Here is a 14,917-nt window from a genome sequence, read left to right on the forward strand (position 1 = left end):
CAGCAATAGTTAAAAATTGAATTATGTGATATGACCTGTACAGCAGTCAACTACAGGGTCTATGGTTTTGGATTGAAAGTGACCAAAGTTAATGCTGGAAATGGTGGAGCTGCAAGGAGTAGACATGGAAAGGATTCTATAAAAAGATAACGCTTTTATATTTACCTGACTATTCATGAAAACAAACGTAGTCTCAGAAATATTCCTGGAAATAGCTGTAAAGCAACACCTCAGTAACGATAGACCCTTGAATTTGAAAATTCTACTTTGTGTAGAATAAAGAGTTAATCATCAAATCTGTAAATAGTCAGCCTGCATCAATAATGATGTAAGAGATCACATGGCAGCAGATTTTGGAGTGAGATGTTTCTGTGTACAGCCTTATGCTAAGCTAGCTAGTGTAAGTAGTTAGCAGGATTTTTTAAAAAAATGTAATTGAAGCAATAGCTTGGACTCTGATAGTTACCCTGCTACCAAGGATATGACCTTTTCTAGTACCCACCACCATAAGTGACTTCAGAGGGACATGTTACCATCAGTAATACACTGCAGACAATGTGATACAATCTTTTTATAGTATCAGTGTATGCATTGCATTCATAGAAAAGAAAATGGTAATGGTTGTATAATATTTTCTTCCCATATTCTTGGCATCGTGCTCACAATCTCAGGATCTTTAACATCTAAGTCAACAGATGGGTTTAACACTTTGTCTAAAAGACAGACACAAATACATGAGCATCACACATAGAAACGCATGCATGTGAACAAATATGCACACACTCATATGTGGTTAGACACACATGCACACAATTTTAAACATTTTATATGAATGAACGTGCATTGGCTAACCAGAGACAATATTAAATCGAAGTGAAATGTTCCTTGTGTTAAATATTCTATGAGCCTACTCTCTGAGGTCACAAAGGAAGATTGGGTATCAGGTTAAGGAGTTGAAAACACTTATGTCTGCGAATTGTATATGAGTGTCAGCACCATCAGGAGGAGGCAGAAATTAGTGAGGTACAAATAGATCAACACTTTGAATACTTAATAATGCAGCGCGTCAGAGTCACTTTTGCTCAGAAATGAGGAGAGAAGCAACAAAACAAAATTCCACTGCTGGTAAATATTTCAGCTGTAATGTGACATGAGCTTCCTGTTGTGCATTGCATCTGAAGATAGAAGAAAGAGAGAAAAAAAATCCCCCTTCCCTTTGAGACGTAGCAGACGGAAATGCTTTTCACATTCAAGTGATGTTCAGACACTGTGAGAAGCCAGGCAGCACTACACCTCTCCTCCACATAAAACACGCAGCCTCATTAAAACTTAAACAGCTCAGCCTCGGAAGGCAACACAGAGAGACGAAAGGAAGGGAGACTGAAACTAGAACAAAGAGGATCTGCAGCTTCTAAACCGTTACCTGGATTTAACCCCTTCACATCCCCGGGAGGGGCAGGAGGGAAGAAGTGCCCTTCCCAACGCCTGGCACCATGGAAGCAGTCGCCTTGTACAACTTTGCAGCTTCAGCTCCAGATGAGTTGAGTTTCAACAAGGGAGAAACTCTGAAGGTGAGCCCCATCCCCAGCACCGATTGGAAGTTAAAGCCAGCCTTTGATCGTCTTCCCCTGATTATTTTTAGCGGCATGTAGTTTGGAGAAGGCCATTCTGCCATCTCAAACCTGTTCCACTAGATCATGGCTGATGAGCATATTAACTCTGTTTGCCCTTGTTGGTTCTGAAATCCTTAATACTTTTGCCTAACAAGGAATCCATCAATCTCAGTTTGAAATGTTTAATTGATCACCAATTTTTCATGGGAGAGAGTTCCACTACTTTTTGTGTGAAAAAGTGGCAATTGACGCCACTCCTAAACATCCTTGCTCTAATTTTAAGATTATTTCTCCTTGTTCTGGACACCCCTCAGCAGATCTGTGCAGCTGTAACTTGTAATGACAGCCCTCTAACATCTCAAAACTACTGGATGGTGCGTATGTTTACGGGTTATCCTTCATTTTTTTTGATTCCACACTGCGATTGTGCTGTGGAGACTTTGTTCACTTATTATTTTCTGAAGACTTGTGAATGAAAAACAGCCCACGTGTGATATCTGGATGAAACAGTTCATTGCTTACACCCACTGTGTGTTTAACTTAGCAATTAAACTGAACTTGCAAAAACGGATTGCTGTTGAGGTTACTTTTCCCTAGTCAAGATAATAGAAATCCTGTTTTACAAGAAGGGATGTGGTGTGTTTTGATAGTGTTGGACAATATATGTATTGAACAAAACCATTTCTGTTGTTGGTGAATTTGAAATATGCATTGAAAATTCTGCTTAATTGTTTCTTCCAAATTAACACCTTAAGAAATAGGAGCAGGAGTAGGCCTTTTAGCCCTTCAAATCTTCTCTGCTGTTCATTAGGACCATGGCTGATCTGACTCTTCTTACACGCACTTTACTGCCTTTTCCGCATAACCTTCGATTCCCCGAATGACCAAGAATCTACCTACCTCAGCCTTAATGGAATAATCCAACATAAAATAACATAACCATTCAATATTTGGATGATCATCCCTGTCAATCTTAGCATATCGTAAGAGCTCAGCATTCTCCTTTTTTATATAAGAACATGCATATGATCCTTCCAAATGATACACAATTATTCATATTTCTAGCAGGAAATTTGCATCGAAACCTGTACAATAATGCATATTGAATCAATTAGTTCAATACTCATCCCATGAAAATGTCAGAAAATCAGTTACAGAAGTTCTGTTCAGAATGCAGCTTTTCACTAATTTGTTCAACTTATTCATTGCTGCTTACTCTATAAACTGTATATGTAATTTTTAAATATTTTACGTTTTTAAAAATGCCAGGAACCAATTTTAAAACAACAAAGCATGACCTTCAGGACTCGACAATACAAAGCCATATTTTAATGCCACCCAGGCACTTCTGCTGCACAACAAGATGGCATGAACAGAGAGTAAAGGTTAAAATTGAGACAGTCTCCTTATCTCCATGTTCATGTTGTTCTTCTGCCCTCTACCATATTAACTTTTGGGTTTTAGAGAGGTGTCTGTGTTCAGTTAAGTTCATTCAAATCACCAAAATTGGGATATGATTTCATTGCAAATGGACAAATTGCACCATTTTAATCATACCTCAGGCATTGTGCACAGTTTGATCTTCTTGCTGAAGGAAAGTATGTACTTGCCTCGGAGGGAGTGCAACAAAGATTCACCAGACTGATAGTGGAATTGTCCTGTAAGAAGAGATCGAGGAGACTGGGCCTTTATTTTCTGGAGTTTTGAAGTATGGAAGGTGACCTCACTGAAACATACAACTGGGTACATGAAGGAAAGATGGTTTCCCGAGTTGATGGTGTGCCTAGAACCAGGGAAGCTGGGGAGAATGAGAGAGAGAGAGAGAGGACTAGTTAAACATGGTTTAATCTGAGGGTTACCACACCTCAGGTGAGGGAGAGGTTGAGAAGGAGAGTCCTTCAAGGGACACAGTCATGGAATAAAGAGTAGGCCACTTATGACTAAGATGAGGAGGGTTTTTTTCACTGGCAGGGTGGTTAAGCTTTGGAATTCTCTGCCCCAGAGGGCTGTGGAGGCCTAGTCATTGAGTCTTTTCAAATTAGAGATTGGCAGATTTCTAGATATTAAAGGTTTCAGTTGATATTAGAATAGTGTGGGGAAAATAGCATTGAGGTAGAATATCTATCAAGATCTAGTTGAAATGTGCAGCAGCCTTGAATGTCTGAGCGGCCTACTCCTACTTCCCCTACTCCTAAGATGAAAACCAACTTTAATATTAGGACAGTCTTTAAGACGTAACTCTTTTCCATGTCTTAGTGCTTCCTACGATGCTCAGTGTTAAATGTTGTTTGATGATTCCCCTGTGTAGGATCTTGGGGCTTATGAGATGGGAAAAGAGGGGGCAAAAGCAATTTTCAGTGAGGGAATTCCAGGGTTCGGGCCTAGGCAACTGAACAATGGTTATATGAAAGAAGTTAGAATTGGAGCAGCAGAAATCATTCAAGGTTGTAAGGCTGAGGAAGTTGCAGAGTTAGAGATGGGCAAGAGGCTGAGGGGGGATTTAAAAATAAGAGAAAGAATGTTAAAATTAAGGTCTTGTCAAGGACTGGGAGATCAAATGAAGGTCCTGAATACATGGGTGATGGGTGAATGAGACTTGGTGTATGTTAGTATGGAGGCAGCAGAATTTTGAATGAGCTTAAGATTGGAGGGTGGGCAGCTTGGTGTGTTAGAAAATCACTTTGAGCCTGAGAATTAAGATTGTAATAGTTGAGCTTTTAAACCTGCACTTGAAGACAAAATTGACATCAGTTCAGCCTAGCTTATGTTTGGATCCATAACTTTTAATATTAGGCTAAAATTGAGACAAAGAATCACACAGAAGTAGACGACAAGCCCATTGGCAGAAGTGATTAAGATAATGCATTGTAGCCAGTAATTACTTTCAGGCAGTCAATTTGTACTTTTGTTGGAAATCTCCCAATCTATAATTGCCCATCTTCCGGAACCTAAAGGAACAGAGTAGCATTATTTCTCTTGTTAACTTATTTTCTGTCACCTCCTTTTGCTGAAGGTGCAATTTCTTGGCTGGAGAACTGGAAGTGCGACCAGACAGAAAGAATGCTGTGGTGCCTCATTCAAGTGGCCATTATTACATTGCCACTGGTGGTTAGAATGTGACAATCAGCATTTACTGTGCTGCAGCAGCTCCTACATGGTCTCTCAGCTGTACCTGCAGGCAGTAAAGATTGTAAATTGGTTTTCTTCCCTGTAGAGAAAAGGCGATTTGCATTTCCTTGGCTTCCTTCATGGCCTCTATAAAACACAATACAGTAAATTAAATCCATCCCAAGTATAGTCTGCTGAAATGTAAGAAACGCTGCAACAAGCTCTTATAAGCAACAATGAGCTAAATACAGGATATTTTGTAATGTCAACTGAGGGGCAAATATTGGCCACAATGCTGGAGGCACAGCGGAAACCTACACTGCTCTTCTTCAAAACAAGACCACAAAGTCATAGAACATAGGAGTAGTAATCGGCCATTCGGCCCATCAAATCTACTCTGCAATTCAATGAGATCATAGCCGGTCAGATAATCCACAACTCCATTTTCCTATCTTTTCCCTTTAACCCTTGATCATCTTACTGATTAAGAACCTGTCTATCTCACCCTTGAATATATTTAATGATCTAGCCTGACAGCCCTCTATGGTAAAGAATTCCACAAATTCACTACCCTCTGAGAAAAGACAAAATCCTCCTCATTGCTGTCTTAAATCGGTGACACTTTCCTCTGGTCCTAGGCTCTCCCACTGGGGGAAACAACCTCTCAGCAACTATTTTATCAAGTCCCCCAAGAGTCATATAAGTGTTAATAAAATTCCCTGTCATTCAGTGCCATAATACAGCCATGGAATCTTTTGTGCCCACCTGAGAGATTAAAGAGTGTCTCAGTTTAGCATCCCACCCTGAGACCTCCGAAAGTTTCTCCTTGATCTGGCGGCCCATTCTCCGGAGTGGGACTCTCACTCTGAGGAAAGGGCTCTACACTCTGTTCCTTGTTTGTGTGAGGACAGTGAGATTTAATAATTTGAGTTGTAAATAAATGTCATTTTAGCCACACTGAAAAATACACCATGTCCTGTTTTAGATTTTATCCAAAGAATACTTGGCAGTCTAATGACCCCATAATTCTTGTAAATCTGACATACAAGATTCAGCTTTAGATCCCTGTGGCGGTTGTTAGATACCATCGTGGGCCATCGCTTATGGTGTCAAACTAATTCAAAATCTAAAAGACTTGATTTTTGTCATATCTTTGCTAAATACTGAGATTACTATTTCACAGAGACATACACCAGATGTCAAGGAACTTGACAATCTGTACTTTGTTAGAATTTCAATTAGGCTTCAGACCTTCATGTCCTAATTCACGGATCAGTCCCTGAGAACCTAGACCCAGACTCACTTTCTTTTACACACCTTGGACTCCTAACAAAAACGATGGGAGTTAAAATTGAAGCTTCCTGAAAATGTGTCACTTTTATTGAGCAATTCCAACCAGTTCACTGGCAAATATTCAAATGGAACTCATACACTCCCGTTCCCTATCAGTTGAAGCAGCAAGTACAATAATGGCTGGCGGTTAGGGGGATAATTTAATCTGAAGGGAGTCATGTGGTAGAATCATGAAGAACTACACACACACCTATTATAATAGGCAAAAGATAAAGCTTTTGTATTATTCCTGAGGGAAGGTAGTGAGGACTCAGTACATGATACATGCTTACTTTACTTACATGGATCCAGACATTGCTGAGTGCAAATTTTTTAAGAAAATCCAAATCGGGCCTTGCACTTCTATAACTCTTCTAATGTATTACCATATAGTGGACATTTCACAAGAACATTATCAGGCGAAATTTGATGGTAAGCTGTAAAAAGAGCTTTACATTAAGCAAGAATAATCCCCAGATTCCCACTATAGCTCTGGCTATTTTAAATTTTACTTCCTCTGTCTGCTCTAATTCTGGTCAAAAATATCATCAGGCTGAAAGACCACGAGATTAGAAAGGAAGGAAGCTAAGCCTATAACAGTCTGATAGGGAGGGTGTCCTACATGCCTGTCACAAGGGAATGTATTTGACCAACCTTTGTTCGGAATCATTGAATCCCTACAGTGCAGAAGCAAGCCATTCGGCCTATCGAGTCCACACCAACCCTCTAAACAGCATTCCATCCAGACCCAACCCCCTGCCCTATCCCTGTAACCCTGCATTTCCCATGGCCAATCCCTTTAATCTAAACATCTTTGGACTGTGGGAGGAAATCAGAGCACCCAGAGGAAACCCACACAGATGCAGGGAGAATGTGAAAACTCCACACAGACAGTTGGGTGGAATTGAACCCAGGTCTCTGCACTGTGAGGCAGCAGTGCAAACCACTGAGCCACTGCCATGCCCATATTGTTTGTCCATGGGAATGGGGATGAGAAAAAAAAAGGTTCCTTTCATCCTTGCACCCATCTCCTTCATTCAATCTTTTACATCCTCCTTCAAATCTCTTCCCATGGTTCAATCTTTCACCCTTATAGATATCTCTTTCCACCTTCCCTCCTCATTCTCATTAGGTTGATTACAGAGTTGAGAGGGTAGGCTTATGAGGAGAGATTGAGTAGACTCTGACTATACTCATTGGAATTTAGAAGAATGAGGGAGGATCTTATAGAAACATATAAAATGATGAAGGAAATAGATAAGATAGAAGCAGGGAGGTTGTTTCCACTGGTGGATGAAACTGGAACTAGGGGGCATAGCCTCAAAATAAGGGGAAGCTGATTTAGGGCTGAGTTGAGAAGGAACTTCTTCACTCAAAGCATTGTGAATCTGTGGAATTCCCCGCCTAGTGAAGCAGTTCAGGCTACCTTGTTGAATGTTTTTAAGGCAAAGATAGATAGATTTTTGAACAATAAAGGAATTAAGGGCCATGGTGAGCAGGCATGTAAGTGGAGCTGAGTCCACAAAAAGATTAACCATGATCTTATTGAATGGCAGAACAGGCTTGATGGGCCAGATGGCTTACTCCTGCTCCTGGCTCTTATGTTCTTATTCAATCTTTCCATATCTCCCTCCAACACCCCCCCCAAACTGTTTTTCCACACTACGCCCACCTTCTTCTTTCTGAAGCCCTTCATCAACCCCTTGGTTAGGGGTGCTGATTGAGGAGATAGTTTCAGTTTAGGCATCAGAGGCAACCTTAATCTCCAATCAGCTCCTGGGTGCAAGGATTAAACCCTACCGGTACCCATGTCAATAAACTCCTACATGCAAACATCAATGTTTCATACTGCAGCTTCGCTGCGTGATCAACAATTTCCAAAGTCTGCAGCTAACAGTGGAGAAATCCCAAAAATCCCATATGCTTAGAACTGCAATGCATTCTGGAGCAACTGTCTTTATCAGGACGAGTTGTTCCATTTAGAGGTCCTGAGTCCAAGTGCAGTTACTCTAATTAACGTCTTACAGCATCATGGACACCTTGGGATCAATCATATCAGCCTACTTTAAGTTTGTCTACTCTTAACATAAGAAACTGATGAATGCAGAATATGGTTAGAATAAGCAACACCACAGCATAGAGTAGGTGAGATAATTAACATTGATACATTCAAGGCAGTTAGTTAAGGACAAGAAAGAGGGCATTTGAAGGATATGAAACTAAATTGAATTAAGGGAAGTTGGGCTGAAGTTTGTGTGGAGCACAAACACTGATGTGGACTATTTGGACTGATTCTGGGCTGTAAATATTTGTAATTCTATGTTAGAATGCTATGGTTCAGAGCAAGAGTAATAGGTGATATCAGTTGCCACATTGCTTCTCAGTACCAGTCCCATATGGACTACAGGATATGCTGAATGAGGAAAACCGCAAAAATTGGCACAGGTGGTGGCGTATCAGTTCCTCACATCAATCCTGCCCGACAATCCTATTCAAGTAACTTGTGAAATGGTCTGCAGAACCTTAGCGTCATAAGTTGCAGCATCTTCTCTAGACCCTGCACAAGGAGGTACAGGCTACCTGTATTTTGAGAACTACACAGCAACTGCTAGCAAGCAACCACCACATTTCCTCCTCCCACTGAAGAAACAATGAGATGAAGTGTTAGGGTTAGATAATAGAAGACATGTGCCGTACACTCACTAAGACAAATGTTTTCTTTCCATTACCGAGAATTTCTGATGTAAATGAAGCACATGTATACCCCACAGTACTGAGGAACTTAAAGTGAAATATGTATTATTGGAGCTTTGGTTGAAGATTTAAAGAGCACAATATGATGTGCTGTTTTCCTCTAAAGTATGCTACAACCTCATACTGGTATTTCAGTTCAATCTACTGAGCTATGTAACTGGTTGTCCCTACTTTGAATGTAATAGTCTTTGAGAAAGTTAACGAAATGTCAAACTTTTAAAATGGATATTGTCTTCAGATTAGAGCAAGAAGAAAAAAATACCAATTGCCCAAGGGAAGCTGAAAAATCAGCCAAAGAAAGGAACTAATTGAATTTGATATTGGAGAAAGTAATGGGACTTTAGTTAGACAAATCTTCAGGACAAGCTGGTTTTCATTGTAAAGTATTAATAGGTGAAGAACTTGTCGATGTATTTGTCACAATATTTCAAAGTTTTCCTGTTTTGAGGGTTGGGATGCTGGATTATAAAATTGCAATATGTGACTTAATTGTTTAGGAGAAATGGGTAGAGAAAAACAGGAAACTACAGACCTGACAAGCTATCTTTAGTTGGTGGGAAATTCCAATTTGCCGAAGGGTAACTGAACTGATCAACATGTACGAACAAGTATACATTTCCTAACCAAAAAAGGGAGGACTGGCTAAAGTGTGACAAGATATACAAATCATTCCTGGAAGATAAATAAGTTATTGGGTTGTCTCAACAAGGGACAGTAATCATTATGGTGTTGGTTTACCCTTAACCACAGCTTGGGAGAAAGCAAGGACAATGGCCCTTGTTACTTGTAGTTTATACAATGATTTAGTCTTGAATGTAAGATGGTTGATCAGTAAGCTCATGGAAGATACAAAAATTGGTGGGGTACTAAATAGTGAGAAGGATAGCCTTAGACTACAAAAGGATATAGATAGGTTAGTCAGATGGGTTCATGAATGTCAAATGGAATTCAATCCAGAGGAATGTAGATCGTAGAGTCATACAGCACAGAAACACACTCTTCAGTCCAAACAGTCCACATCGACCGTGTTCCCAAATAAACTAGTCCCACTTGCCTGCATTTGGCTCATATCTATCCAAACCTTTCCTATTTATGTACCTATCCAAATGTTTTTTCAACATTGTAACTATACCTGCATCCATCACTTCCTCTGGGAGTTCATTCCACACATGAACCACTGTCTCTGTAAAAAGGTTGCCTCTCAAGTCCTTTTTAAAACTTTCTCCTTTTACCTTAAGAGTATACCCCCTAGTTGCGAACTCCCCATCCTAGGGAAAAGACCCTTGCTATTCACTTTATCTATATCCCTCATGATTTTATCGATCTCTATAAGGTCACCCCTCAACTTCTTATGCTCGAATGAAAAAGGTCCCAGCCTATCCAGCCTCTCCTTATAACTCCAACCCTCCATTCCTGGCAAAATCCTGGTAAATCTTTTCTGTATCCTCTCCAACTTAATAATATCCTTCGTGTAACATGGTGACTGGAACTGGATGCAGTACTCCAGAAGAGGCCTGACCAACGTCCTGTGCAACCTCAATATGACATCCAAACTCCAATACTGAGCATGAAGGCAAATGTGCTAAATGCCTTCTTAACCACCTTGTCTACCTGTGGCACAAATTTCAAAGAATTCTCTCTCTGTTCTACAACACTACCCGGGCCATACCATTAGCAGGACAGCACAAGCTGAGCAAGGGAATACGTGATGATGAGTAGGACCTTGGGAAGCACCAAAGATGGGAGGAACACTGGTGTGCATGTATACCAATTCCTTAAGGTATCAGTACAGGTAGATAAGTGGTTAAGAAGGCATACGGTACATTTCCTTTATTAGCTGAGGCATAGAGTTTAAGAGCAGGGAGGCTTTGCTGAAACTGTCTAAAATGTTGGTTAGGCCACAGCTAGAATATTGTGTGCAGTTCTGGAATATACGTGACAGGAGGGATGGGTGGAGAGGGTGCAGAGGAGGTTTACCAGGATGTTGCCTAGTCTGGAGAGTTTCAGTTATGAAGAGAGATTAAACAGGCTGGGGTTGTTTTCGTTAGAGCAGAGGAGATTGACAGGAGACATGACTGAGATGAATAAAATTATGAGGTGCATTGACAGGATAGATAGGAAGAAATGATTCCCCTTTATGGAGAGATCGGTGACGAGGGGCATAGATTTAAGGCGAGGGGCAGGAGGTTTAGAGGCGATGTGAGGAAAATCTTTTAAACTCAGGACATGGTGGGAGTCTGGAACTCACTGCCTGTAAGAACTGCAGAGGCAGAAATCCTCATAACATTTAAGAAGTATTTAGATGTGCACTTGCAATGCTAAGACATACAAGGCTATGGGCCAAGTTCTGGACAATTGGAGTAGAATAGTTAGGTGGTTTCTTTGATTGATGTGGATATGATGGGCTGAAGGGCTCGTTCTGTGCTGTGGATCTCTATGACTGTATGACTATGATTCTACAAAACAATCTGAAGGAAGAACAGTGTAGAAGCTGGAAATCTGAAATAAAATCAGAAAAGTTTGGAATCGTTCAACAAAACTAATGGCAACTATTCTGATGAAAAGTCTTTGGCCTGAAACATTAAAGCTGCTTCTTTCTCCAGTTATACTGACCAAATCTACTGAGTATTTATGGTATTTCACAATCTGAAGGGGCAAATGTACTGAGAAACCTTGAGTGTCAAATATAAAATTCACTGATAAAAGTTGCCAACAAAAATTATGAATTTTCTAAATCAAAGCAGATTACAAGGATAAAGGATAATCAGAAAACATTAATTAGGCCGCATCAAGGAACAGTGTACAGCTTCCTACCCTTCATATAGCAGGGACATGTGAGTGTTTTGTGTAGATTCAACAGTGATGGAAACGATTGATAGAAAGAGAAACAATGAAGTGGTTTTAATAGAATGAATAGAGACAGAAATTTGTGGAGTCATTAACAAAGGGTCTTTAGCTAAAACTGTCACTGAGAGTGAAGGCATGGGATGTTAGAAGATGAATTGCTTTGCCACTAAGAGTGGCTGAGACAGTGACTGTTCCATTCTTTAGCAGACTTCTGTAATAATGTCAATGTCTTTCTTTCAGGTGCTTAACATGGAGGATGATCCTAACTGGTATAAAGCTGAATTGCGTGGGTTAGAAGGCTTTGTTCCTAAGAATTACATTAAGGTGAAACCACATGAGTGAGTATCCTCTGTCAATTGAACATCTACAGATTGAGTCTTTACGTTCCTGTCATAGTATCCTTTGCACAACCATATGTAGAGTAGGAATCTGTTCTTAGCTGGATCTGTGGGAATTGCAATTGGACTCACTGTACTGGCGGCAGAGTAATTCATTAGGATTGTCTGATGCTGTGAATGTGTGCACAGTACTGAGATCTGCTAGGAGGCATGGATTTGTACCCCACATGCAAGGCAAAACCTGGCTGATAGATAAATGAACAAGTATTTAGGTTGTAAGAAGAAGAATCTTGCTTTGTTACTTAGATTGGCATTTTTTGAAGATTGGATGTGGCAAAGGATACCAGGAGAGCTCCCTGATCTTTCCTGGGATCTTATGTATCCTGCCGAATTGGTAAACTAAGCCTTTCATGAATGTTTCTGAAAGTTGGTTCCTCCAATGATGTAACACTCTCAATAATGTAAAGAACACATGAGTGAAAAAAATCCCCTCAGTTTGTTACTTGCAGCCAATCATAACGGCATTTTCACTTCACAGCTTTACATGTCTGCACACTTTAAGCAGTACTGAGAGGAAATCATCCTCCTTTTTTTTGGTGTAGATAAAGGCAAGTTCAGAGGAAGAACTGAGTTCTGGCAAAGAGATTTCTCTTATCAACTTTAGCATCTGTTCCCTTTACTAGAAACCCTTTCCGTATTTATCTCTAGAACCACCAGACTGTCTTTGTGAAAAAAGAATGAAAGGACTGCGGATGGTGTAAATCAGGAACATAAGTTGAAGTTGCGTAAGATCTCAGCAGGTCTGGCAGCACCTGTGAAGAAACAGTCAGAATTAACGTTTCGGACCCAGTGACCCGAGTATCAACCTGAGTAACTGACCTCATTTCATCTGGTGATCTCCCCGCCACTGCCTCCACGCTGATAGCCCCCAGGCTCCCACATCTCACTTCTACCTCCTTCCAAAAATCCACAAACAAGGTTGTTTGGGCAGTTCTATTGCCTCAGCCTGCTTCTGCCCCACAGAACTCATCTCTTCCTACCTTGAATCAGTCTTTTCTCCCCTGGTCCAGTCCTTGCCCATGTACATCGGTGATTCCTCTGACACCTTACGCCGGTTTCAGAATTTCCAGTTTGCAGGCTCCAGCCGCCTTCTCTTTACCATGGACATGCAATCCCTTTACACATCCATCCCCTACTAGGATGGTCTCAGGATTCTCCACTTCTTCCTGGAGCAAAGGCTTGAACTGTCCCCAAGCACTTCCGCTTGGCCGAGTTCGTCCTTACCCTCAAGAAATTCCCTCTCAACTCCTCATTTTCTTCAGGTCAGGGGGTGGCCATGGATACCCAGATGGGGACTAGTTATGCCTATCTCTTCATGGGGTACGTGGAACATTCCTTGCTCCAGTACTATTCTGGCCCCCATTCGCAACTCTTTCTCCGATATGTTGATGATATCATCAGTGCTGCTTCCCTCTCTCGTCTGGAATTGGAAAAGTTTATCGATTTCACTTCCAATTTCCACCCTGCCCTCACTTTCACCTGGTCTACCTCTGACTCCTCCCTTTCCTTCCTTGACATCTCTGTTTCCATTTCTGGGGATAGACTGGCCACTAATATCCATTATAAACCCACTGACTCCCACAGCTACCTGGACTATACATCCTCATACCCTCCTTCCTGTAAAGACTCCATCCCATTCTCTGAGTTCCTCTGCATCCATCGCATATGTCTAGATGAGGCCAACTTCGACAAGGGAGCCTCCGAAATGTCCACCTTCTTCCTCAGCTGAGGATTCCTCGGCACCATTGTCGACAGGGCCCTCAACTGGGTCTGACCCATCTCCCGCACTTCTGCCCTCACCCCCTCTCTTCCCTCCTGCAACAGCAATAGGGTTCCCCTTGTCTTTACCTACCATCTCACCAGCATCCACATCCAGAAGATCATCAGCCGCCATTTCCGCCACCTCCAATGAGATGCCACCACCAGACATCTATTCCCTTCCCTAGTCTGCCTTCCGCAGGGATTGTTCCCTCCGAGATACCCTGGTCCATTCTTCCTTCATTCCCAACACACCCCCGCAGCCCCATGGCACCTTCCCCTGCAACCGCCGAAGGTGTAACACCTGCCCATTTACCTCCGCCCCCACCTCAGTATCCATGGGCCCAAACATACCTTCCAGGTGAAGCAGCACTTTACCTGCACTTCCCACAATCTAGTGTATTGCATTCGCTGCTCACAATGTGATCTCCTGTAAATTAAGATTGCCTTTGTAACTTATTTATGGTGTCTGCTTCAATGGTCTTTCTCAAATATGTATTGCACAATTCTACATATAAACTTGCAACCTGTACCACAATAAAGGAGATGACAGCAGAGGCATGAACGTCAGCAGTTGCAAGTTCCCCACAAGCCACATACCATCCTGACTTGGGACTATGACTTGGGTCTTGGGACTTTGGATATTTTCTAAAGAAGGATCCCAACCCGAAATGTCAACTTTCCTGTTCCTCTGATGCTGCCTGCCCTGCTGTTTTCCTCCAGCTCCACACTGTGTTATATTTGGGGCTATGAGTGCTGTTTCTTCACTGTCACTCCTTCCCAACAGCACCAGGAGGGTATTTATATACACTGCAGTGGTTCTTGAGAAGTTGGCTCACAAAGGTACCCCTTCTCAAGGGCAGTTAGGGATGGGCAATGAATTCTGGCCTTGTCAGTGACCTTCACATTCCCAAGAATGAATTTTAAAAAATGAAGCTAATGTAAGAAAAAGCTCTCTCCAAACCTTTCATATTCATGTACTTATCCAAATGTCTTTTAAATATTGTAATTGTGTCCACATCCATTTTCCTCAGGAAGTTCAGTCCTCATGTGAACCACCCACTGTGTAAAAAAAAATTGCCCTTAAGTCTTTTTTAAATCATCTCC

General features: G+C 41.4%; 1 protein-coding gene across 1 annotated transcript in view; it reads left to right on the forward strand.

Moving 5' to 3' along the window:
• Positions 1 to 1,087: 1,087 nt before the first annotated feature.
• Positions 1,088 to 14,917, forward strand: part of LOC109920905 (GRB2 related adaptor protein) — a 52,395-nt gene continuing 38,565 nt past the window's right edge. The window contains exons 1-2 of the mRNA XM_020520965.2: positions 1,088 to 1,571; positions 11,895 to 11,992. Coding sequence (XP_020376554.1) covers positions 1,494 to 1,571; positions 11,895 to 11,992 — 176 coding nt within the window. The 5' untranslated portion in view covers positions 1,088 to 1,493. The remainder of the gene's footprint in view (positions 1,572 to 11,894; positions 11,993 to 14,917) is intronic.

Source organism: Rhincodon typus, chromosome 21 (assembly GCF_021869965.1).
Source record: "Rhincodon typus isolate 14 chromosome 21, sRhiTyp1.1, whole genome shotgun sequence".
Lineage (NCBI taxonomy): Eukaryota > Metazoa > Chordata > Chondrichthyes > Orectolobiformes > Rhincodontidae > Rhincodon > Rhincodon typus.